The sequence below is a fragment of the Loa loa genome, assembly GCF_000183805.2.
Source record: "Loa loa unplaced genomic scaffold supercont3.10, whole genome shotgun sequence".
Taxonomy (NCBI): Eukaryota; Metazoa; Nematoda; class Chromadorea; order Rhabditida; family Onchocercidae; genus Loa; species Loa loa.
In genome coordinates, this window is record NW_018108190.1 from 316,971 (window position 1) to 343,425 (window position 26,455).

The 26,455-nt window shown below is 32.8% G+C and overlaps 7 protein-coding genes across 7 annotated transcripts; 5 read left to right on the top strand and 2 right to left on the bottom strand.

Annotated features, from left to right (window-relative positions):
- Nucleotides 1-1,521: 1,521 nt before the first annotated feature.
- Nucleotides 1,522-3,178, top strand: LOAG_03879 (hypothetical protein; the record flags this gene model as incomplete). Its single annotated transcript, XM_003139416.1, has 4 exons — nt 1,522-1,599; nt 1,965-2,553; nt 2,718-2,819; nt 3,093-3,178. The coding sequence occupies 4 exons, from the start codon at nt 1,522-1,524 to the stop codon at nt 3,176-3,178; spliced, it is 855 nt and encodes a 284-aa protein (XP_003139464.1).
- A 760-nt stretch (nt 3,179-3,938) lies between these two features.
- Nucleotides 3,939-5,039, bottom strand: LOAG_03880 (hypothetical protein; the record flags this gene model as incomplete). Its single annotated transcript, XM_003139417.1, has 2 exons — nt 3,939-4,184; nt 4,809-5,039. 2 exons carry the CDS (start codon nt 5,037-5,039, stop codon nt 3,939-3,941), a joined length of 477 nt encoding a protein of 158 aa, XP_003139465.1.
- A 942-nt stretch (nt 5,040-5,981) lies between these two features.
- Nucleotides 5,982-6,761, top strand: LOAG_03881 (hypothetical protein; the record flags this gene model as incomplete). The annotated part of the gene is made up of 2 exons (XM_003139418.1): nt 5,982-6,131; nt 6,585-6,761. 2 exons carry the CDS (start codon nt 5,982-5,984, stop codon nt 6,759-6,761), a joined length of 327 nt encoding a protein of 108 aa, XP_003139466.1.
- A 294-nt stretch (nt 6,762-7,055) lies between these two features.
- LOAG_03882 (hypothetical protein) lies at nt 7,056-9,894 on the bottom strand. The gene is made up of 7 exons (XM_020446440.1): nt 9,783-9,894; nt 9,525-9,653; nt 9,018-9,098; nt 8,759-8,839; nt 8,358-8,545; nt 7,575-7,806; nt 7,056-7,338 (listed from the first exon to the last, which is right to left on the bottom strand). The coding sequence occupies exons 1-7, from the start codon at nt 9,828-9,830 to the stop codon at nt 7,159-7,161; spliced, it is 939 nt and encodes a 312-aa protein (XP_020303219.1). The 5' UTR covers nt 9,831-9,894; the 3' UTR covers nt 7,056-7,158.
- Nucleotides 9,895-10,143: 249 nt separating this feature from the next.
- Nucleotides 10,144-11,248, top strand: LOAG_03883 (hypothetical protein; the record flags this gene model as incomplete). The annotated part of the gene is made up of 3 exons (XM_003139420.1): nt 10,144-10,357; nt 10,561-10,763; nt 11,084-11,248. 3 exons carry the CDS (start codon nt 10,144-10,146, stop codon nt 11,246-11,248), a joined length of 582 nt encoding a protein of 193 aa, XP_003139468.1.
- A 2,014-nt stretch (nt 11,249-13,262) lies between these two features.
- Nucleotides 13,263-16,680, top strand: LOAG_03884 (hypothetical protein; the record flags this gene model as incomplete). The annotated part of the gene is made up of 7 exons (XM_003139421.2): nt 13,263-13,523; nt 13,823-14,013; nt 14,965-15,088; nt 15,176-15,262; nt 15,609-15,757; nt 16,041-16,193; nt 16,481-16,680. 7 exons carry the CDS (start codon nt 13,263-13,265, stop codon nt 16,548-16,550), a joined length of 1,035 nt encoding a protein of 344 aa, XP_003139469.1. The 3' UTR covers nt 16,551-16,680.
- Nucleotides 16,681-18,659: 1,979 nt separating this feature from the next.
- Nucleotides 18,660-20,536, top strand: LOAG_03885 (RNA and export factor binding protein 2). Its single transcript, XM_003139422.2, has 5 exons — nt 18,660-18,889; nt 18,963-19,067; nt 19,221-19,365; nt 19,842-19,900; nt 20,076-20,536. Exons 1-5 carry the CDS (start codon nt 18,746-18,748, stop codon nt 20,268-20,270), a joined length of 648 nt encoding a protein of 215 aa, XP_003139470.1. The 5' UTR covers nt 18,660-18,745; the 3' UTR covers nt 20,271-20,536.
- The last annotated feature ends 5,919 nt before the right edge of the window (nt 20,537-26,455 follow it).

Consider the following 26,455-nt stretch of genomic DNA (forward strand, 5'->3'; position numbering starts at 1 on the left):
AATAAATAATAATAATAAATAAATAAATAAATAAATAAATAAATAATATATTTTTTTTAATTAAAAATTAAAAAAAAATTTCGGGAATGGGAAGTTATACATTTTCTTAAGTGGCTTTATAGCTCGTGTAATAAGTTAGAGTTTTCGACCTTTGAAGTTAATATCAAAGGGTTGGGAGGTTCGTATTAATGAAGTTTTGGAAGATGAGGTTTAATGTCACAGTAATAGCGGATTAGACGAGAAAAACTGAATGTAAGGCATATTTATGAGAGAAATGTTTGCTGCTGCGCATGGTAAATTAAGGAAAAAGATCTGGGATGAGTTTTTGCTAAGCAAGCAAGTTGTTTCTTAGATCCACGAAATGCATAACTTTTGTTGAAGCTACTTTTTGAATCCATTAAAACGAAAATAAGTATTGATGATATGTAATTTGAATGAAACCTACAGTTGGAGTGCATTGTGCAGCACCAACAACGTTTGCTTTTCTAACTGTTAAAAAACCTGAAAATATTAAATTCGACTTTTCCACAATTTTGTTTTCGTCATCAATCGGCAAAATATTCGTAAAATTAAAAACAAAAAAAAAAACTCAATGTAATTATTGAATTTGGAAATTGTTCGTACTAAAAAACAAAATGAAAGTATCAAATGATTATTGGAGGCTGTCACTCTTTTAGTAGGATTGAATTCATCTTTTTTTCATTTGTCACCTATCTTTAAAATGTAACCGAATTCAATACCTAAAATTATCAACATCGAAAGTTTAGGAATCAGCGAAGCAGCAACCATTCCGAATAGGATTGAACTAACCAATAAACATTTTTGCACTAAGAGAAATCATTTAAAATTATGTTTCCTTTTTAGAAACATTAGTGACATTCCTCCATCTCAGGCCTTCGCAGTTCATTCATTTTTCAAATATTTGTTTTTCAAAATCTAAAATAAAAAAAATATTTAAACTCCAGTGGATAACGTTTAAAAATATTAAAAAATGAAAAACTCTTTCTCTACTGCAGTAAAATCTCCAGTTGTAGTAAGCATTTTTTTCAGATTGACAAAAATCAGTTCAAAATATTTGGCAGCATACAATAAATCATATTGTTGTTATCACACACCTGCAATAGTTTTTGGATTTGACAATATTAAAATTCATATCTTAACTATTTGTGACCAACAGATTCGAATTTATTGCTAGCCAAACGACAATACCGCCCCTGTTTCCATTAGAAGACGTAAGTCTTTTAATGGAAACAGAGGAAATCTCTTTACAAACACAAAGGAAATCTCTTTTCGTTATACAGTAGAAGGAAAAAATTGATGTAAAGTAGTAACTATTTCAGATGATATCAATCTTGAAATATGATATTTTGCTGTCCGGTGAGTAATAGCTCTTTCCTCCTTCCCCTTTATATTGCTGCTTATAAATCGGTCTGTCCATTGGAATTTATTTTCACTACTGCTAACAGAACGACAAAAAAACGCCACGTATATTGTGTTGAAGTGAAGTCATACGTTTCAACGATGTTCAGTCACTGCCTTCTATCTCTTACTATTACTATTGTAATTACTATCATTAGCAATCAAGCATTCATTCTACAGGTATTCATTTTGTTCTGTTATCACCAATCGCAATCATTACTTCACCTAAAACATATTTTAATCATTATGAATTGCATTACACGATTTGTTAGACTTCAGAAATTATTGATAAAAAATTTATGAACGTTAATACAAAGTTTGTACTTATGCTTGTGTTAGTTGATCATCTTTATTGAAAGGAATTATTACTACATTGAATACTTTGGATGTGGAAGCTTTATGTTGTCAGATATGAGTCTGATTTCTTAGATCATATCGCAATGAATCCATTTTCCGACAATTGCTGATGCAGGATTTTTGTAGTTACAATTCATACCTAATATCTCGCTGGAAACAATATATGTACAGAGAGTTTAGTGTTTCAGTGCCAGAACTGTTGGTGTATACCGGATTATTGTGTGCAAACCGTACCTCGATCATTGTGCCCTTGCGATGGAACGCAAAAACCGTGTAGTCGAACAACAGCTGAAGTGCAAACAATACTCACTGGTATTAATGCCTACCAACAACAACAACAACAATTTATGTTACCGCATGCACCGGTCATGAAATATTACCTCATTCAACAGCCAGTTCAATCAATACCGCCCCAAATATCTGGTCAACTAATGGTAGAAAACCAGCAGCAACAGCAGTTCATGCAAACGCTAACTTCGCTGCAACAACAGATTTTATCTCAGCAAATGAGAACAGGAGGAATACAACAACCCAGTATGCCACCTGTTTACGTTGTCCGAACTGTGGAGCAACCGGGTCAAGTGCTGCGGCAGGTACAACAAATACCGGCATCAATAACATCATCACAGTATGTACCTGCAATAGCGGTACAGCAGGCACCAATGCTACAAACACAATTAATGGTCATACCTTCAGTGCAACAAGTGATACCGCAGACACAGCAGTTTGTTTTGCCCCTTCAGGTTCCCATGCAAACAGTTACTTTGCAAGTTCCGGGTAAATTTGATACAAATTTAAACAAGAATCATGCTTTTTTTTTGATCTAATTTACGACAATATTTTAGTGAAACAAATCTGAATCTAAATTTAATTATAATTTTGAAGTAATGATTATTTAAATAATTTATTGAAGATTTACAAGAAAAATATAACAAATTTAGTAACGATGGCAGAACATTGTACTCCTCGGAAAAATGTTTGTCCAGTGGGATTGCCATCCGTTCATGCTGTCACACAATGTGACAATGTCACGGACACTACAGGTTAATTCTTCTAGTGAATCCACTTTATGTCTATAAAAAGTGATAAAACGTTGGGACATTAGGGATTAAGACTAATATGAGGCACTGAATTTGACTTATTTCAATAACACATGTGTTATATTGTTTTATTATAGTTAAATTCGAAGGCTTTACAGAGATAGGTCTTTTTTTTACGATATTGTTGTCAAATTCTTCCTGCATTTCACGACTAATTGTTGTATTTCTTTGAAGCGCTTTCATCATATTTTACCATATGACGGGAATGATTTTTAGCCACTCGTTGTATTACGGTCGAAGAAGCACGACGATTGTACACCTGCCTTCCATATTTTAATTTCGATAAATTGTGGGACAATTAATTCTCACAGTTATTTCATCGTATTTTCACAAAGAATTTATTAAGTTGCACTGGATGAACTTGAATGAACAATCATAACAAATTTTACTCCCCAGCTGTTTGAAATTAGAATGAAACTTTTTGAAACAAATTAATATTTACCTTTTAAAAAAAGAGAGAGAAAAATGGCATATTGATGATAAAATTTTCGATATTCTATATTAACTTATTGTATTATTAAATTTAATCTCACAAAATGCTTTATTGTTACTGAACGCAGTAAAAATTGTTGCCCCTTAACAATGTGTAGTTAAAATCAAACTTTAGTATAGAAAAGGAATGTGTATAGTTGATGGGCGATGACTAAAAGGGAGGAGAAGAAAAGCGATGATTCCTTGTTTCATTCTGTGAATCTTTCTGAGTCTGCTTCCTTTACTCCAAATTCATGAAAAAATTTGGAAAATTCTATAAAAGAAAAATATTCGACAATAGAAGAATAATTTAATAAAACCCGGGAGAGAACAAACGGATTCTCATTGTAATATGAAATAAAATTTTAAAATAAAAAATGAGGAGTTTGAAACGGAACAAGAATTCGAGAATAGAATAGAATAGGATGCTTAATGGTAAAGAGGCAGATAACATATCCTTTTTTGATATAGCAATAACAGGCCATATTTAAAATTCAGATCTTAATATTGTGATCATTAGAAATCTTTTTTGTTCTTTAGTCGTTTGCAAGGTTTACTTATGCCAAATAATTATAAAATAAGAGACAGTAATCAAATTAGATTTAGGCATGAAGAATCATTAGTGGAATTGATACCATCAGTGGTGTGTAATAACATCAATAGTATTTCAAGTTCAAGAACGTAGGAATAATCATTACCATTCAGAAGCAATTTCAATCGTTCGAAACTGACCGAATGACATCGTTCTCCCAGATCGCTAATAACAGAATTCCATTCTTCCAGTATTCGCTTTTCATGTCGTGCTTGTCTTCTGATCAGTTCCACGTGTTTGCATATCTATAGAAATAACTTCTCTTTTACTCATTTCTTTCATATTTTCTAAAAGATTACTAAATGAAGATTGAAATCTAAGGTGTCAATTTAAAACTTGCAAAAATAAATTCAAGTTTGACCTACGCAGTTTTGTTTAAGTTTTAGAACAAGATTTAAACAAGAAGTAGAAATTAAAATTAAAATAGAATATTTTAAATTAAAATAGAAAATTCCTACGTTTTCAACTTTGCCATTCGAAAAAAGAATTGCTTTTGAGTAGGATTGATTATATAAGCAATGCGAGATGTTTGAGCATATTAGTCGTCCTTAAAAGATTACTTTGGATCTAATTAACTGATTTTAGAGGAAATTTAACCCTCAATATCTCTCAGTAGAAGAGGAGTAAACGTAGGTAAGAGGTCACTATCTCGTTCTACATGAATTGTCTGAACCGCAACGTTGTTAATACATCTTTTTCCGTCAAATTCGGTTTTGCTCGAGCCATTATCAAAATATGCTAACAAGTCTGTATGTTTTAGCGTGAGATACCCCATAAAAGGTCAGCTTACACAGGTTTTTCATGATCAGCAATATGACATTTGATATTTGCGGAACTTTCATATCGGTAATTGGTGGAATGTTTCTAACCTTGTATGACCTTTTATCCAGAACATTCGATTTCCAAGAATTTCGATTATTTTCACTATGACTCTTTCTCGATTCATATTTCTGGATGCTTCTGGAATTCAGTTTGTTGAACCGCATACTGTGAATGTTATTGTTTTTCTTACGCTTCTGGTTTCCTTCTGAATACTCCAATTTTTCCCTTCTTCCATGTTTTTTCACCTCATAATTATCAGATTTAGGACTTTCACTCATTCTTGTCGTAGAAGATAACGAAATCTTGCTGTTAGTACTACTTTCATATTCATTTCCTTGGGTCACTGATCTTGATACATATTGTTTTGTTTGTATCAGTGGTTTAGTAGGCAGTAGTATAACTCTTAATTACTATTACTGCTATCATTACTTCCATAAGTTCCTATTTTGAGGCCCATCGATTTTATTTTTGTCGATATTTTTTGTGAGTTTTTTAGAAGAATTTCGACTTCTTGTAAATGAAGAGGAGGAAATTTCAGCTGAAGTTTTTTCTTTAAAACTAGCCATATCATGATCAGACATATTTTCCTGGTTTATTTCCCAGATCTCATCAGTAACTGAATAAGCCGAGTTTATGGTGCCTGAAGATGACCCACTACCAACGATGCTTTTGAAAGATAATCGTACCATATTATTTGAATCTTTGGAAAGATCATTATCACCAAACTATAACATTGAATATTCATGAATAAAGTAATTATAAGATATTCATGAATAAAGTAAATATAAGATATAGGTGTAAAAACTTAAGGAAAAATACTTTTTTTTAATAATATCGGGTAGCAAAAACCACCAAAAGCTAATTTGTAATAGTATTAATCTCTTTGCCAAATTATAACTCTCTTCAAGGAAGTCGTAAACCCAAGCAATAAGATATATTGAACAATTAGAAGAATTGTTATTTTAGTTTAGTTCAAAAGTAACTGACACTGTAAAACTCTTAGATTTTAATTCTTCTATGAATACAAATGATTAATTACTTGAAGTTGTCTAGTATCTGTTGTAACTAACTGAGTTTTACATAGTGCATTACTTTGCCCTGAAACTGGAAAAAAAGAAAGTTTTTAATGTAGCATAAACCCTCTAAAAACCTTGTTTCAATTACTACTCACTGCGAAAAAAAATTAAGTGGAACAGAACGATAATCACAAATCATAACAAATGTTATGCATATGTTCAGTGAAAAACCGTATCGAAGATGTTTTCTCATCGGATTTTTTGATTGTATCGCCCAATGATTTCCCTTCAAAGCTATCCGATGCTGGATATTCAGACAGAAGCTTGTACCAGTTATTGCAATATCAACTACAGGTTACTCTTTTTTGCTAGGCACTTGCTCATGTTATATATGCGTTATGACAGTTTTTGAAATTGTTTGATTGGAGTCTGCTGTTGACGTGATCCCATCCTTATAATTTAATGTTAGAATTAGAATTAAGATTACTTGTTCAGTGAATATAAGTGAGTGACAAAATACAAGTGACATTACTTATGACATACAACAGATAGGGATGAAGTAACTTGAGGATAGGCTAATTAAATCCATAATCAAAACCTCTCGTATATTTGCTTTTTAACGGATCTTTTGATAGCTTCCTTTTCTGTTCCAAATATTTGAAACAACTGAAGATATTGATATAGGATGCTAAAATTTCTGATCCGCCCGACTTCCCTTCTATTCATAAGGGACTACACCCCTGAACAGTTAAGCTCAACGAAATGCAATTTAATAGTATTAGAGTGGTGACACTCATATTAAATCAGGAATTCCCATCATCATTATTAAAAATTACAAGGAAAAAATCTCAGAATGACGAGTCAAATTCACAAAGCGGTAACCATGGTCATGCGCACAATCTCTCGCGCTTGAGAACGAATCATTTTGAAGCAAATCAATTTTCACCTCCACTGTTAAAATCGAAAATAGAGCAAGCCAAGTAAAATTCAAGTCCAAACACATCAAAAATGCTTAGTCCTGAGTGGAAATACACCAGAAATCTCATCATTAAACATTTGAAGACTTTAACATTAAGTGACTCTGCAAATGTTTAAGATATGCTTCATCACTGCATTTGAATATATTCCGCCCGTTGCAATGATTCAGGAACAGCAAGCAATGGATTTTTGATCTCAACAAACTATGACACTATAATACTGTGCCTCGTAGCAAAGCAACGAAATATTTATTTTATCCAAAATTCAAACAGACAACATACTTCAAAATTAAAAAAAAATAACTCTAGAAGAACACTATATATAGATAGATAAAACAACCGCGAGGACTGCATAAATTGAATTATCAATGAAATCGGAATATTATCAAACGAAAAGTCGTTAGTCAAAGCTTTTTTGCTAAGCTAACAAGTTCAATGTACCGATGAAACGTGCTATTATCAAGGAAACAAACACGCCTGTAAGGTCGATAAATGACACCTTCCAGTATAACTGAACTAAATTTAGAATCCTTTTCTACATCTGAATGAACTGGGTACTGGAAATAGTCGAACTGCAAATCATTCTGAAATCATTGAAATAAAAAAGTGGAAAAGAAGTATAAACATCATAAAACCTCTTGTTTCTAAGTACTATAATTTTCTAAATAAGTAATGTGTAAACAGTAAGGACAGTTAAAAGTCAAAAAAAAAAAACAAACCAAAAAACAAACTAAATTTAATTCAGATATCAGGAAATCAACAATTATGAATTAGAATTTGAGCTTCGAAAAACTACTAGATTATGAATGTAGGTTCATACCCGAAACAAAAGCTCCTCTTCACAGTTATCATAAATAACCTTGGCATTGGCAATCGCGCTCGCAGCAACGCGTTTTTTTTGCGCCTTAGTTAACTTTTTCCTGTTTCTGGATATATTGGGAGTACTTGCTCCATTTCGTTCTTTATTACCGTTGCTATCAGCTATTCGAATTTTCAAAATCAAAATAATATGCGAAAAGAGATATTGCGTACCAGATTTTTCCAGATCATTTCTAAAAGGAGAAGTTTTAAAAAAATATACACAGCGCTGAAACTACTTAAGATTTTTTTCCATTTGCAAAACTCACTAAAAAATTTTATTGGAGGACTCGTTGGTTTCTGAAATCTTTGCAATATGAAATATCTTTTTTTTTTTGAGTAAGCTCTTTGCAATCAAAGATTCCAGTCAAAAGAAATGAAAGGAAAGTTCGGGAGCGATCATGAAAACTTATATGGAGAACTCATGTGTTGAAATCCAAGTCTTTCTAACTTTTTTGTACCACCGTTATACATAGATAATATATTCCGTCCCGGATAACTCATATTCGAAGGCTTGTATTTTCTGACTTATTCCATTTCAAGATTGTAGCAAATTAAGAGTTCCTTACGGAGGACGAATTATTATAATTTAGAGGGAAAATAAACTGAAATATGCATGATTTTCAGTTCCGGAGTATTGAGAGTGACAGCAAGAATGAAAAGTAGTGAGGAGATTAATAGGTCACAACGCAGCAAAAAGAAAGGAATACCCTTAAAAAATTTGCAGAAGTAAAAAAAAGCATACATCAACGATTTGAAAGCAGGAGAAGCAATAGTTGCAGGAAAGTGGAGCAACCTCTCGTTAATTAGCAAGCCAACACGAATGTCCGATTCTGAAGTCGATAAATTATCCAAAATAGATGATATTTTTTTATCGACGGAATATTTTTGTGCTCTTGTTTTCAGCAAAGTCCAAATATCTGTCTGGAATTTCTGCAATAAAACATCCCAATGATTTCCAAAATTGGACACAAACTGGACATAAAAACAAAAAGAAATGAGTAGTGCGTTTAAGTAGGCCAGATTATTCCCAACGTATTTAAGGCAGGGGAAGCAATAGTTGCAGGAAAAGAAAGCATCTTCTCACTGAAAAGCAGGCCAATACGAATATCTGATTCTGGAGTCGATAAAGAAAAGAAAAGTAACCTGATCTGTACCCAAATTTAACATAGACAGCACACCATACACAATACCGTCATCATCCTCATCCATAAATTCCTCAGCAGGCTGAAAAATGTAACGATCTAGACCTAAGAAATCATTCCCTTCGAGGCTCCCTACTCAGATACAATCAATATGAGACGATCGAATAATGTTGATATTTCAGATGGAAGCTGTTTACAAAATAGAGATAAAAAGAATGATTTAAATGGTCACAATTCTTACAAATAACAAAAAAGCGTACTCGGTAAACACAGCCAAATGGTGATTGTTCTACTAGGATATCAGCCATCTGTTTCACATCTACATCGGCACGGAGAAAGATCTATAAAAAAGTGACGCTATCCACGATATTCACATTATTACTACTCTTTAAGCGAAAGCTTTTCTGCTATAATGTGAATAAAGTAAGCCTTTCAGCCTCTCATTACCTTCTAGGAAACTTAACGACACAACAAACAGAATGAGAGTGCAATAACTACCAAGAAGTGATTCATTGCTAATGGCATAATATGAACTACAAGTTAAACGACTAAATAAACCTGTTTCAAAAGAATCAAACTTTCAATTCTATCAGTGGATTGTATATTATTATTCACAGGAATGGAAAAAACAAACACATCACACCATTTGTTTTAAAAACAAATAAAATAGTGTCTTACTACTCTGACTTGATATGCGTCCCTGTTAGCAAGTTTAGAATTTGATTTTGGCATGCATAAATGAAAAAAGAGAAGACATTAAAAAATACCTGTGTTAATAGATTGACAAGACCTTCTTTATCACCACCACACATGGGATAAGCCTCGAAATCGAAAACCAATTCCTCAGCATTGTCCAAGTCATCCCTCATCAGTTTATTCTTATCCTGTGATTCATCCTGCAGTATCTATGCTGTTGTTACTTATTGAGAACTTCATCCAGGCTCTATCTGTCATTTTGTCGACGAAAAATATCGAATAAAGGAGTTTCCAGGTATACACTAGCAAAAGTACACGAAAGAACTAACCGAGTCACTGAGGCTCCCCGTATCAGAGACATCGCCCCGCACCATCATCCCGAACTTGCAAACCGAGAACAAAATTACAGAAGTCAAAAAACGCCATTGTTGTCAAACAACGATCACATGACAACTATGAATTATTGCAGCTAAAAAGCGTTTTTAAGACAAACAAAAACTATCATTAAAACTGAGGTTTGCAAAACAATTTGGCGCCCGTTATGTCTCGGGAATGAGTGAGAAGTTCTGGGGAAGTTACGTTTCGCGATTGTTAAAGAAGGATAACTCACGTACATTTTCGTATACGTCAACTGTTATGGCAGTAATTCATTATATGTTCAGCATTATATGTTAGCTGCACAATGTGCGCATGTTGCACGCTAGAGTTCCAAGCAGTTCGAGAGACCGACAACCCATCAGGCAAATAAAATGCCCCTTTTGCGGAAGTCATTCCACGGAAAGAAAGGGATCACGAAATGATAAGATCACATTACTGTTCCGGACTTTCATATTCAGTAGCGATATATCATTTGCGATGATTCACGCAGGACTGACGTATCAATATTATCATTCGAGATATCTCAGTATGCGACAACATAGCGAAATAACTGCTCCTATTTAGTTTTTTCAGCTAGAAACTTTAAGAGATACCTCGATATGAAGATCAATGTTTCCAGAAGTTAGGAGTTTTGGTGATCAGTGAAAATCTAAAGAATTGCAATGATTGAAGAAATTATGAATCAAAATTTGTCAAAGATTAATGTTACATATTATTAAGTAACAACAGGAGTAGATAAAAGTAGACGAAATGAAATTTGTAAAGGAACTATGGATTTGTTTAGCATTGTCGCTTCAGAAGGTGATCGTTATCGTAGGACATACTTTGAAAACGAAATTAAAACTATTGAAAATAAATGTAATCTTCTACTTAATACGAGAACTTATGAGAAATTACTTGCGAGCGAATATTTATTTCCGAACAAAAGGGAAGTGAGCATGTGATGATTATACAACAAAACAATAAACTACCGGAACAGTAATTGATACTTAATAGACATAAAGTAAGTCTTCTATTTTTGGAATCTTTTTTCTCTGATTTTACTGGAATTGATAGAACCTTGGAAGAATTTGGGTTTCAGTTGCATGAGGTATCCGCGCTGAAGACTTGCCAAATTTTATGAAAAATAGTATCTGCACAAGAAGAGCTTAATGATGGCCATTAAGGCTGATGAAACTTACATTTTTGATTCGAATTTTACAATTCCGAATTATAGATTAAATGCTACGTCGAAAATATTTACTTGTTTCAGGTAGTTTTTGATATTGGTGAAGAGTCCATTCATAAGTCCACATGTACTGTCGTTAATACTGTCGATTGTTGGTTGACCTTTTGCATATTCCATATGTCACAAATTCAAGCTCATAGGGCAGGCAGAATTAGGCAATTATATAAGAATAACTCTGAAATGAAGTAGTGTTGAAATATGAAAATCATTCTTCTCCAGTCATTGAAACTCGAGTTTTGATATCCCAAATCAAACCTTCAAAAGTTCGCTTATTTACTTTTGAAATTCCAAGATACAAAATCAGGAAACCTAAAAAACAGCTCCGATATATCTCTACAAACTGACGATGAATTACATTTGCATTTGTGATTTATTCCTGTAATTTTTCTTAATTATTATTTTCTCATATATTTTATTAATTGTATGTGCAGAAGCAAAAAAAAGAGAGTAAGGATAAGAGAGTAAATGTGTTGTGATGCAGTGAAGCCATTTTGAACTGCTATTAAATGCAAAAATTTAATTCTGCATTGCAAATTTCTTTGATACAAATTTTGATGACATTTTCAACTGTAATTTTTTTACTTGAAATTTTTACAAAAGAAACGAAGTCTTTTTATTATATAGAAGAAGAAGAAGAAGGAAGCAGACGAAATAAGGAAATCATCGGAGGAGCCGTAATAAAACCTCAGCAGTTGATTGATGTCATTAAAATATTGTTTTCAAAAAGCTGCCCAACATAACAGCACCTTCAGAGCTATAAATGAAGGCAATAAGATCCTTCCAACGTGGTAGATAGCTTTATAAGAAAAATAGTACAGCTGTATTGGATCACTAAGGATTAATGATATATCTGGATGAATTTATCTTCCCGATTCTTACATCATTTCGAATTCATTTCCTCCATTAATTAATTGTTACATTAGTACAATATGCTCTTACTGATGAGAGAAAAAAAAACTTTTTTGTTGTAATTTCCATTCAGCGTTGAATCTTATTGATAAATTTGCGGATTTTTTACATTGAAAAAAATAATTTGCGCTCTCCACTTTTTTTGCATATATTTTCATTTTCGAAATTTCGGAACAAAAGTTTCCCAAAGAAACTTCCACGTGCCATTTTAATTCTTATCCATTATATCCGACTTTTATTATTTCGAAAAAAACATCAGTACCTTCAGGCTTTACCTTTTCCTAGTTGCTATTATACTTCAATGTTTTCTTTGTTATCTCAGAAAGTAAAATCCTATAAATAATAATTTGTAACCTAAACCTTTCCATTTCTGAAATTTTTGGTTGAAATAAGTGACCGCAAAAAAGTTTAAAATTTTCTAAAAATACTAAAAGCATAAACAGCTAAATTAAACTAAGCGCTAGCTCTTTTCTGTCTATTTTTTTTTTTTAAATTTTGTGTACACATCAGTTGACTTTAACAAACTACGGAGCTCACTGAATTGGACTCTGTCCCATTTCTATATAGTAGTGACTATTGGCTCTCCAATGTTGTTACAACGGGAATTTTTAAATACCCTCGAGCGTCTCATAACTCATTGCCAACATTTTCAAGGAACATATGTTTTAGTCGGTTCAGCACAATCATCTCATTAATTTGTTACCTTCAATTCATTATTTAATTCAGAATTTCCATTAAAATTTCTCGGATTAACAATTTCCAATTTAATTTTGATGTGCAAGAAGAAATGCGAAATTACTTCAATACATTCTTTTGTTGGATGTTTTAACATTAATGTTTGTGGCTAATCTAACAAACAACAATTTTTCAGCTGAGAATAACTCTTTCAATTTCTAACAACCAATAATTAAGTGATCTGTGAAAACCAGACATTTCAAACTTCGGATTTAAATAATTTGTTAGGCTTGATTTACTTTACCTTAATTTCTGTTTTCATGCTTCATCTTGGATGTGTTCCGAAATATAAGTGATAATTAAGGAAGTCTCGAGCCTGTTTTCTAAAAAAATAAAGGTTGAAGCATAGGTTATATTGATTCCCAGTGATCTTATGATTATTTCTTGTAATTATTTGCACCTAAACCATACGAAAACCATTCTTGACATTAATTCATGTTTATTAAAATTTACCAAAGAAAAAATTGAAATTTGTTTCTATCACGGTAATTTCTCTTCATATACAGCTTCTACTTATTCCCATTATTTCATTTCTCAGTATTTTTACGATATATTGCTGATGGATCCTTTGTTTTACGATGATTTGGAATACGGTTCTTCATTACTTCAATCACCAATCGCTAAAAAAGACCTTTACACAACACTGAATGAAAAGTTGCATGGAACAACAAAAGACAACAAAGAGCGGAATGTAAATGGAAATACAAAGAGCAGTAATTTGGAGATGAAAAGTATTTTGAAGAAGAGTAATCACATTAAATATGATGGTTATTACACACCAACCACTCTACACTATCAATGCAATCATATGGATTATAAGGTTTCTTTATACTCTTACATGATTAGTATAGCTCAATTATTCTGTCCAAGGTTTTTTAAAAGTTACAAAGAAAAATGAATGTTAACGAATTAAACCAATAACGCAGTGATAATGAGAGTGAAACAAACTGTAGACAGGTTTGAAAGACCTGAAATTCTCTGAATTGTGGATAATCAAACTTGTCATATCTTCAATCTTACCAATCTCTTGCATCATTTTACGTTAAAAAGCCACTTTCACACTATCAACAATAATCTATAATTACAATCTTTTATAGAATATATTAGATAAATTTACAGCCAAATTGTTTCAATCGTATAATTCGTCCATGTGTAGCAGAATTTATTGCTGTATTCTTATGTATTTTCATTGGAAAAGTGATGGAAAATGAGTTGGTAGTACATATCATATCGTCAAGCACTGAACGAATCATTCTGCAAGCTCTTGTCGATTCAGTGGTTATGTTTGCCATGGTTATGGCTTTTCAAACGTACATTTTTTAATGATTTGAACTTTTTGGAGATTGTTAACTGATCTGAAAGAAATCCCCTTTCCTTTCTATTCGATCTTCATCATCTTTGTGAAATCCTTGTTCATATACTTCTTTATTTAAATCATATTATCAAGTATAAAATCAAATAATTAGCAATAGAAGAAGTGATAGTGGCGAAGCTTCGTTAGACTTTTTTTTGCTTCAGTTCTTCTTGGCGCAATTAGACCATATTTTTCATTGAAAGGTTAGGGATTCGCTTCGACGAATTTTAAAATTTGTTCTATTATTTTTAAAAGCTGCATCTCTTCCCGATGGGACCTAAAAACAGGGAAATTGCCGTTTGTTTGCTACATATCAGTTTTTTTGCAGTAACTGAACCAAAATCGCTTTCCATATAACTTGAACAGATGAACAATATACAAAAGAATAGAAATATTTCCCGAAAAAATTTTGTAAATCTCAACTAATGAAACGAACTGAAAGACTATGTAAGGAACTAGTTATCGAAGTTTTTGGATGCTCGGTTTGAATATGTGAGAAAGAATTCATTTGTAGTAATTGCACGAGTAATTGCACTGGAGTATATCGAGAGTTTACTAGTTTTTCAGCCTCATCTTTTTTATATTTGTTCCAGTCTTGTTAAAACACACCAGCATTTGCTATCATTATGCAAATTTGTCACTGCATATTACCATTAAATTGAAACGGTGCCAATTTGAAAGGAGTTAGAGGTAAAAAAGAAAAAGTAATACTGATTGGAGCCTAAATGTTGGGAAAGAATGGAAAAAACATGGGTCAACATATTTTCTGGACAGTTATTGTACATAATGGTAAAAAACAAAATCATTCAGGCCTTTTCACGAATTCATTGACAAATAAGCTTATGCAAACTAAGTGTTGACAAAATTATATTAAAGAAATCCCTCTTCAACCACCATTTCTTTGCAGCGTACATTTGAATCCGGTGATTACCTTGGCTGAATTCTTTGCACTCACCACTGCTTGGCCCATGTGTTGCGCTATGGTCATCATGCAAATGCTTGGCTCTGTGACTGCTGTTGCTGGTTTTGCGGTAATTAATAACCAATCTATTGTCTTACTATTGATAGTTTTCCAGTCAAAGTGTTCGTAACTAATTGATTAGTTCGTTTTCTTGTAGGCGCTTCGGGCTGGTGATTCAGAACTGCAGATGCCCACAATTATACCTGGTATTACCGTTGATCGCATAGGTGCTGCGTACCGTTTAGTAAATTTTTAATCAGTATGGATTATTTAGACTCCATAATTATTAAAGGCCACATTAATTGATTCTTATTATTTCGGAATTTGAAATGAATTCATATTTGATTGAATTCTCTAATTTAGATGTTGTTAAATGAAGTTGATAGACTAAGAGTTGATTCTATCGCTATATTTTCCTTCTTAACCCCAAAAAACTACGTGAAAATAGATGGAAAGAGAATTATTTCTCTTAAACAGGTGTTCAGATGATTCAGAAAGTCTTTACGAGAAGATTACTTTCTCTAATATCTGACACAGATGAATTAGCACTCATAAGAGATGTAGTTATTTGCATAAATGATAACTTGCAGGTCTTTTCTCAATTTATTGGTACTTTGTTAGTCGTCATTACTCATCTCCTCATTACTACACGAACAGGTTTTGGGTTGACAGCTTTGGCACGGCCTGGACATACTCCTCTCTCTGTTGTTGCCGCTGTGTTTGTTGCATCATTACTGTGGTTAGTTGGTTGCCTTTTACAAAAGTTTTTGGAATTTTTTAGAAATAAACTGTACCGACTATGTAAGTCTCCTACCAGTTCCTATTTCTTTCTCTTTTAGATAAGAAATAAAAAATGAAGGTCAGGGAGACAAAAAAACGATATATTTTTGGGGCCAATCGGGACAAATTAGTGTGCTCTTTCAATTTACAGTGAAAAATAATGGAGTAATACCACACAAATTTTATTTAAATCAATAATCAATCATATATTATCTTCATCCTACTACACTAATCGCTTAAAGTTTGCTGAATTCAACCATCGGATGGAATCCTTTACTAGCATTTGCATTAGCAAGCTATAGTAGCATTGACTGCAATTTTCGACCTCTACAAATGCAAGGGATATTCTGGATTGGACCTTGTTTGGCCTCTCTTTTTGCATGTTTCCTATACAGGTTCGTCAGTAGTTTTTCATTGTAATGGAAAATGAAAATTCATCCACGAAAACTGGAAAATTTATACACTGTATAGGTTTTTTCTTGTCATCTGATTTCATTGGTATTAAAAATTTGCTTTTTTTCCGAAGAGCTATGCTTTCAAAAAAAACTTTCACAACGGTACCCCAATTTCCTTTGATCAAGTGATTATACAAAAGTTAGCTGCTCTATGAGAGGTCACGCCAAATAAAAATGAAGTGACAAATCTCTTCACTTAACATATCCGTTCTTTCAACTAATTTCAGATTATTGTTCGCTGCTAAGGAATCTCGTTTGATAAAATGCACCGCGTGGAGTGGAAGTGATCGCTTGTAGCCGTTGTTTTAAAAACAGTTAATTCACTCAGTTACCTGTTTTTTGCCATATTTATCTGTTGCTTTAACTCCCAATTTCGGAAATATTTTTATTCATTTCGAATATGGTTGAAAAATAAAAAGGATCAAAGTAAACTGTTTTATCATTGTCTTAGTTCAGTTTAATGAAATTCATATCAAATTTAACCAGAACGTGTACTTCATTCAACTAAATTCAGTCCATTTCAGTTCAATTCAGGTCAGTGAAATTGTTTAGTACATGAATGTTGTCACTATAGCTGTCGACACTTACTTGTAATAATAGTCAATCGTTTCCACGAAGCAACATGAAAAAGATGCATAATAAGCCTATCTTCCTTGACTTTCGAAAGTTAACCTTTGTTGGCGTTCATAATCGGGATCACTGCTCATAACAAAGCCTAATTTCGAAACAAAATATGAAACTCCAAGAAAGCAGCCAACTCTCCTCCCTCCCTCTTCTCTGTAGAAATCGCAGCGTTTGTAAATATAGCGGTGACACTGAACTGTAACCAGACCTTTACATGTAGTAGTATCATTAGGCCTTGTCATTCAGCCTGTAAAAGTGACACTAAATTGCAATTAGGCTTTGTCATACAGCTTGTAGGAATGACATTAGACCTCCCATAACAATGATTTGACTACAGTAAGGTATTCTTACGCGAATGTAAACTAAACAAAGGTTATCAACTTTCTAGCCACCGATCACTTGTCATCATTCCACTTCCACAATTCTGACTCACCTCTACTCCTCTCATCACAATATCTCTTCCATTCTCGATCACTAGCCCACTCATAAGATGAATCCATTTGAGAATCTTTTCAATCTCTAAAAGCTCACTGTTTTGTAAACCTCAAAATCTCTAGCCCTTCTCAAATCATCATTCTTATTGTGACAGCAATTCCCAACCGTAGTTCGTAAGAATTAAAATATGGTCTGTGAGGTGGCGGCACGTGAATGAAAAACAAATGGGAGCTGTTTTATCCGTTTTTGACAACTAATGCGTTAAAAGTTTTGATTAAAGTTTATTTTCAAGTTAACAAAATTTATTATTTTTGAGCCTTATGGCCTTTCCTCCTCTCTTATGGGTACAAGTGAAAAAGTCGAAGTAGTTCCTGGTCAAAAGAAGGTTGGGAAACACTACTGTAACTATATCATGAAATGTCTTACCTAGGTAAACTATAAAATCAGGGAGACTTCGCTGTCTGATTGTTAAGGTAGTGAGCTGCAGTCGATGCGATGGATCTCGTTAGGGTATTTTTTGTACGATGACTGTTAGTCTTGCTAATGGGAGCCCTGATTGTGGTGTATGTATATGTTCAATTCTCGGGCTTTCATTTGGGATGTTTTAGTGTGCTTGTCGGGATGTCCATCACTCAGGAGGGACATTCCCGTAGCCTAACAGGAGTTACTTTTTAGCGCTATTTTAGTGTCGTTTCCTAGGTAGACTTGTTACGACCAGTTCTCATAGTTCACCAGCTTTACCTTGTTAGTTCAAATTTTGGACATAGTGGTCGTTGCAAGTATCCATGTTTGCTAAATCATTATATGAGTGCTTGAAATTCACTGACTAAAAAAAAATCGCATCAGAAATTATGTGAAAACCACGTTCAATGAGATAATGCCATTAATATCCACATGGGAAGTGCTTAGAGAACGGAAAAATTGTGGTATCTGTAGGAATTGATTCGGATTTTCTGAGCAAGCAGTAAACCCCAACCGTATCACCACCAAAATAATAATCTCGTGGTGTTAAAAAAAAAGAGAAACCATCACTGATGTTTTTTTAATACTGTGTGTGTGGTGTGTGTGTGTGTGTGTGTGTGTGTGTGTGTGAATATAGTTTGGAAGTCGGACTTTATTTGTTACAATTATTGATTCCTCCACCATTCGATAAATATCTAGTGGAAAATCAAACTGACAGTTGGAGAGTCTTCTGAAGTTAATAGATGATATTTATGCTAACAGAGATTGTATTTCTGGGAAATATCTTAGTGGTCGCTTTCATACAATGTCAACAGAATTAGGTCTTGTACAGATCTTGGATTGAAGCGCAGATTTTGAAAATTTTGATCCTTAAACAATTTATAATACAATTTACAGATTGTTATTTTCCTCGTCAACATTAGTAATATCCTTTGCTCTCATATAATTGAATATACGTTCACCGAAATATAATGTCTGTGAATGATTTGATCAGTCTTTCACTCGACGAAATTATTGCACGCGGTGGTCCCAAGTTCCGCACGAATCGACGTCCTGGTACTGGTATACGTGGTTTTCGCGGTGGCGTTCGTCGAATCCCTGTAATCACCAGTCGGGTAACCGTTTTATGGTTTTATTTGCTTTATTAATTTTACGTGTTTGACTTCGTTTGACTTCTTGTATTTTCAGCGTCCAAAAGGAAGTTTTCGTCTGAACAATCTCAAGCGTGATGGCAACATGTGCATTGTGAACATTTCAAATCTCGGACCAATGGTCACCACAACAGACTTGCAGGTAGTTTTAAAACTTTTGGACTAAATTTTTATTTCCAATGAACCGTCATCTTTTTTTTTACCACTTTCGGTAAATATCATATGCCGTTGTTGCTATGATGAAATTCCTTGACTGTTTTTTATAAAATTGAGAATCCTTTGTATTTTATTTCAGGAATTGTTTGCAGAACATCCTTACGAGGATGTCGCTGTGCAGTATGAACCAGATGGTAACCCATCTGGTACTGCTGTTGTGATATTCAAGAGATTTGAAGATGGTATGAAATTGAAAAGGCAGTTTACCGGAGTAAGATTAGACGGTGAGAGCTAGCTTTACTTTTTTCGAAATCGAGATTGCTTCAGCACATTTTGCTCTAATGCTGTAATGATAGTGCGTCGTTCTCGTTGTTACTATGTTTAAAAATGGTTCAGTCTCAATTTAGTCGATTCTCGATCCTAACTTTTAATTTTACAAATATCTGTATTTGTTCTCATTTAACTAACTTTTTGAAATGACGTAAATATAACTGTGATGATTCTAGAACTAATGACACATATGTTGCGTATCAGTTCATCAAGAATTTCGACTGCTACATAATTGAAAATAAATATAATTAACACTGTTAAACCCTGATTGACGCCCTAGCAGCTGTACTATCTGCTGAGAGCAGTTTGGGTTCTTTGCAACCAACAACAACAACTGGCAATTCTACAGAAAAACTACTGTTTAAAATATAATTCGTTTAAGACTGTCAGTTAGTTATGTTTTGTTTATTTAATAATTCGATCTGTTCAGGAAAAGTGATGGACTTATTCGTGTTAACGAAGAATGATTTCATGAGAGGTGTCGCACAGGTTAGTTTTCTTTTTCTTTTCAAGTTGATTCCTTTTTTTTTTTTTGTTATTTAAATTCGGGAACTGTTGAAGTTATCATATCTAATTCGGAAATTTTACAAAGAATCAGAAATTTTGCATTAAATACTTTCCATGTCAAATGTTTAATATAAATGTACAGGAATGATAATTTCAGGGCCGGATAACAAAAAGAGGAACGAAAGGTGGTATTCGATTCGGCAGTAATAATTTGCTGACGAAAAGAAGGCGAGGTGGCTTTGGTCGATTGAAGAACACAACTCGGAAACCACAAGTAACAAGTGAAGAGCTGGATCGAGAACTAGATGCTTACATGCGCGGCTCCAAACACCCGAAAGTTTCGGCTCCATGAACAGGCAAAATGTGTGTATGCAATGCATATTTAAGTTTTTTCCCTTGGATGATTGTTTCTGTTTACTACGATTGGGCATATTTTGGTTATAATTTTAACATTACTTAAGTATTATATGAAAGATCCATAAAATCGTCCACATGAAATACGTAAGATCTCGTTTGTTTAATTTTGTTATTGTACCAGACGATTTCAACTGCCAAATTTTTAAAACTACATGCCACATTAATAACACACATTTTTTTGAATTTTGCTACATTTCCGTATTTTCTGCGTAATTTTCTTAAGAAATTGTGAAAGGTGAGGAAACTTATTTTCAAAGTGTTGAGGGGAAAAGAAATCCTCGAAATTGTCGTAGAAAATAATGAATTTGGGTGGATTGTCTTGTGTTGTTGGTGCAGCGATGATATTTCATTTGAATAAAATTCTGAGTTTACGTGCTGTTTCCAGTTTTGTCCACCCAAAGAGTTCTAGGTTTTGCGCTTGATTCAGTTATTAAGAGTTGCCCCGAGAGTTTTTATATTACATTGGAAAATACAGCAAGGATAGGAAGATGATGATTAAGAACATCATCAAGAAAATGAAGATTAATTCTGCCAGACTAATGGTTCTTTACAGCGATTTTAGGATACCTTCAGTTGTGTTACTCGAATTTTACAGGATAATGAATATGGACAATGGACAATGTTTTCATGCTTCAGGCACTTCGTTTAAAAAGCAAGAAATGCTGGGACTTCATTCATGAGTTCATTTTATGACTCGTACTTTCTAGAGGATATAAACACAATATCTCCTGTCCGCTTTCTTCCACACCTATGTGAAAAGCGCGTTTACCGGTTCTAAAACGTACATTCCCTTATGTTTTTCTCATAGTTTCTCAGCTCCAATTATTTGTTCAATGTTTCTTGACCACCCTGTAAACAGTTGGTATTTTCCACTCAGTGTTCGTTTCTAAAGTTCCATAGCCAAGTATAAATGGTGGCAACAGATTGAGCTTGCATTGCTGCAGTTCTCCTTGGGTCTTAAAATACAGCAAATATAGAAAAAGTTCATTTAACCCAAAATTAATATAAATGGTGGCAATAAATTGAGCTTCTCCATTGATTTCGTTGTTAGTTCATTTTGTCTTCTTGCTAGCACATCTATATTATATGCAAATGAAACGCCTTCTTCCGGCAGATTTCAGTAACATTCTCTTTAGGGAAATTGGAGCTAAAGTTTCATAGCCATAGTAGGAGAAAAGCATGTCTCTTTTTCATGGCTACAAGTTTACGCATATTCTGTTTGCTGATGTGACTGCGATTGATACTTTAACCGATGTATCAGTAATACGACGTTTAATATCACTGGAAATAAGCAATTATTCATGCTTTACACAACCACTACTTAAACAGATTGAGCTCAAGAGAGAATTTCGGAATTTTTCAATTCTTCAATAAATTGTGAAACATGGGAATGCTGTTCGACGTAAGATATTTAGCTAACACGTCTAACTTGGAGGCTTCCATAACGCTTCTGATGCCACCGAAATTTCTTTCGAAGATTATTTGTCAAATAAGTTGTTGGAAGGAAGTTATTTGTTGAATGAATAGTACTATCAGTATAAAAATAAATGGAAAAGTGGAATTTAGGAAATATTTTTTTAACATTGAAGTTTGGTTATCACTTTCAAGTCAGGACAAATTTGCTGATTAAGCATTTGTGTCACGACTAGAGGGACATTGTAAACTTCACCGAGCTAAATTTACTTACCTTAGAGCTTGTTAGTTGGAAATGTACGTGTCAACAATGGGTCACGGATTGATCAGTAATGATCAATCTGAGTGGTATGTTAATGAGAAATGGTCAATGAGAGCTGAAAACATTCCTGCAGTTCATAGCTTGCGATCTCATTGTTCAGCTATATAGCTATTGGTAAGCATAGATCATCTCATCTCATCTCACCTCTCTCTCTCTCTCTCTTTATTTTTGAAACAAACAATTTAAATTCAAATCTTTATTAACTTTCACATTTCTTCCATCGAATTAGATAATCTGATACAGTGTTGCATTTTTTACTGATAATTGTAAGCATGAAGGGATAATCTGAAAATAATGGAAATTTATAGAATTAGATTGCAATTAAACCTTAAATAATTCCAATTGTTAATGTAGGAAAATGACTTGTCACCATGAATGACTTCTATAAAGGTATATTGTCGCTTAATTAAGATAATTAACAAGAGATTAAGAAAGGAAAGAAAACAACATAGGATATGTTGTAATCTTTAATGATGCAATTTAAATTACTCAATTTTTGTCATAAAGTTGCCTAGTCAAATTTTTATGGTATTTGGGATGGTTCAAGAAAAAAATAAATAAATTTAAAATCTGACCCATCAACCTAACTTCCATGCTTTACCGAATCCAGCTCCAGCAGCAAAAAAGAACGCGATCATTAAGGGCATGAATATGCACATTAGAATAATTGCTGTAACTAACCAGCTACATTTATCTGTCCATTTCAAATGATAGGAAGTATTTTAAAGAGGTGTATGCAATTTTTCTGAAAATCTTCCCCATATGCATCCAAGACGAAAAGATTCATTTATTCCTAATTCGAGCAACAATGTTTCGCCGCAGGTTACAATATTAGTAGGAATTGCTGTTAAATTATGGATGAATTGATCGTTCTATAAATACAGCTAAACTAAACTCTGCGCGAATGATTATTGTAATTCTGAGTGATCGCATCAATGACCCTATCTGATATTGAATTATTCCTGATCTGTGATCAGCAAAGTATTTCCTAGTTCATGAATCAAAATATATTTACCTGATCGTGTCTGTTTTCTATTGCTCACTTTTTGTGCTGTTTGTTCAACTGCAAACGAATCAATTTATCAAATTCTGTTGCAAGAACACAAAAAATAAACAAAAATTTTCCAAAAATTATTCAGCATTGGTAGTTTTTAATCGAAAATATAATAATTAAAATATTGGAAAAATTAATTTTTAATCAAATGAATGTCATTCCTGTAGAAATGGCAGTCCTAGCTATTATTAAATTTTAATAGCTATTATTAAAGGATGTAAACATTGCAAATTCACGAAACTGTGAGAATTTGAGCTGTTTTAAGATTGAATGATAGTTTGCCAAGAAATAAAGATCAAGTCAATAAACATGTTTACTGCATTCAGGGTTGTTTGTGTTCAGGATAATAATATTAGTCCATTAAATTCCTACCAGTATTCTCTACTTTTTTTTCTTCAGGTGGTATCGTAACGTTTTCCACTGGACCGATTGCTTCATATGAACTACCCATTTTTATCTCTTGTTTCCACTGCTATATTTCAAACTAAAAACTTTTTTTTATTTCTTGAAAAATTCCGAAAGATAACAATGCCTGTTTTAATAGATTTAAAAAAGCCAAGAATTAGACAAATTCATTTGATTTCAAATTATCAAACGAGCATTATTGGAGTATTACTTTTTTCTTTTTTTTTTTTTGGTGTATTAACGAGCATTATTACTTCTTTCCCCTGTATAAGATTTCTATTAAATTTGCTAAGATATGAATATGCGACCACCGTTTAAATCATAACTTCAATTATTAAAATTAGTAAAAGTTACATCGAAATGCACAACTAAATGCAAAATTGAACAATGAGTGTTAGTTTTAGTGAAACTGAACTGCAAATGATATAAAAACAGAAATGTTTGCGCACAGGAATCTATTCATTTTATATTCTTATTATCGGCAAAAATTTGCTTTTTACCAAAAAAAAACACTTATTATTCATGGATTTTGGCCAGATTCAGTGAAAATTTCTGAGAATTAAATTTATTTCAGTTTCATTTAACCTTTATTAAAGAAAGGAAATTGGCTAAAAATTTGAATTAAAAATAAAGGTAATTTTTTCTTCAAAATTTTCTATGCTCTAATCAAAAGGGAAAAGATAAAAAAGCAGATTTGTCATCCAATACTAATTAGTAATAATGAAATTATCCAGTGTGACTTTAACAATTTAGTGAGTGCTCGCTGATTAGTTGTTTGTAAGCATTTTTAAAGTTAATCTATTTTAATATGTTCAACTAAATTGATACTGCATATTTACTCTTCTGGAATACCGCGTCATTCAGTTTATGTTTTTTGTTCGTTTTTTACGGCATTTAATATCTCAATAATGTTAGCAATATATTGCACAATCACTTGAAAGAGTTAGTTTGATTAATTGAACTTGACGGGACTAAACAATTAAATGCTTCTATGTTTATATTTATTCAAATCATTGGGTATCAAAATAGTGAAGTGACATGTGACAAATATCTTTCTTTCAAAAGTAGTTGCATGAAATAGTCAACACTCTTAGAGACTCAACGGTCAGTTTGATTGCTTCATCAATGTTTGTGTTTTAGATCTGTGAAAAGTATTTGAAGAAATGCAGAAATAGAAATTATAAAATACTAAGAGTTGTCGAAAGTTTGCTATCCAACAGTTGCATGTTATTAAATAGCAAATCTAGTTTTTCCAGGCTAACTTTGCTTTGCGTGGGCGCATTTCAGGAATCAGACAAAAAAGCACATAAGTAATTAATTCATTTATCAGTTTAGAATCAAAGTTACCTCAGAATAGCCATTGGTAGGTAGAGAGATCTCATGCTTTCATCAATTTTAACATTTTACACAGTGGTGGGAAAAATTTTCATGCGAGAATAAATATTACACACAGATTGATTTTAGAAGAAAGAGAAATTGGATCGGTGATGATGGCGAGATAATCCCAAATTCCATTTAAAAGATGACCTGAAGGAGAAAGTGCGGAAAGATATATTAATATGTGATTGATGAAGTGGAGTCGGAAAAATACAAGAATGATTTTCGTGTTAGTAATAGTATAGATTCCTGTCCTGGATAATTCGGATATCCAAAATGCTATCGATAGGCAACGATATTGATTTTTTCTTTTCAGTAAACGAGATCATAATTCCGTGATGAATTTATGCAGCGACCATTTGGTTAGTAGAATTCAATCTACCATCCTTTTGGATATTTTTGGAATTTATTGCAACCGAAAATAAACTTGAATTATTACCTCTTCAGTTACATCTCATAATTTAGTACCAACTGTGTGTTGGCTATCTTTGACTGATATCTGATAATAATATCCATTATTTTAATAAGTTATTATTTACTGTTTTGATTTAATTTGAATGGTTTTATAGATATTTGAAAAAGTATTCTGTAAATATCGTACAAATTTCATTCTAGTATTCGATAACTTCTGTCACTAACCATCTCATAGATGGGAATTGTTCACTACTACTGCCATTAGAGGTTTAACTTGTTGTTTTACTCCTCCACTTTCTCCATTAATTATTTTGCACCTCCATTATACATCACTATCGTAGAGATCGTAATTTATTATTATTCCTGTTGTACAGATGTATCCTTCTATTCATCATTCTCTTAAATCATAATTTAATTCGAACTTGAATTCATTTTAATCGATTTTTAATAGGATTAAACACATTTGCTAAAATGTAACTTGAGAGTGAGGTGAATTTTTAAATTAATTAAAAAAATGAGGTGAAATGATTTAAGAAGTTCACTAGATCGGAACAAATCGCCATAGGGTGAGAATGTCATGAAAAGTTCTCATACTGATTAAATCCACTGATATTAACAGTGTAACAGTAAGCTGGACACTGATATTTTTGAAAGCGAATCATTCGTTGAAGAGTGCACAATAATCAGTATATTTAATTTTTCAACAATGGAATTTTTTCCTAACAGAAAAAACTTGAGAAACTCATCGGAAAGTACCGGAAAATACCGGATTCCTACTGAGGCATCCATTGTAAATCTAACGAACTTATTTTTGGCAAATTCACTGAGTTTTTTGCTAAATGAGGTAAGAAAAAGCGAAATTTCAAGATAAATGGAACTTCAAATGATAAATCAATGAAAAGATGCTTTTATCATTGAATGTGCAATCTCTAAATTAGAAAAAATTTTCTTTAAATAAAAAAGTATGTTATCATGCAATAATGGCCATTTACTAAAAAATGATGGAAGGATTTTTCATTTGAAGAATTCTCACCAAAATTTCTAATTCCTTATTGTTTTTTTAATAGAAAAACCTTTTGAGGAGAGAGAGAGAGAGAGAGGAGGGAGGGAGAGAGAGAGAGAGAAGAAGGAGGAA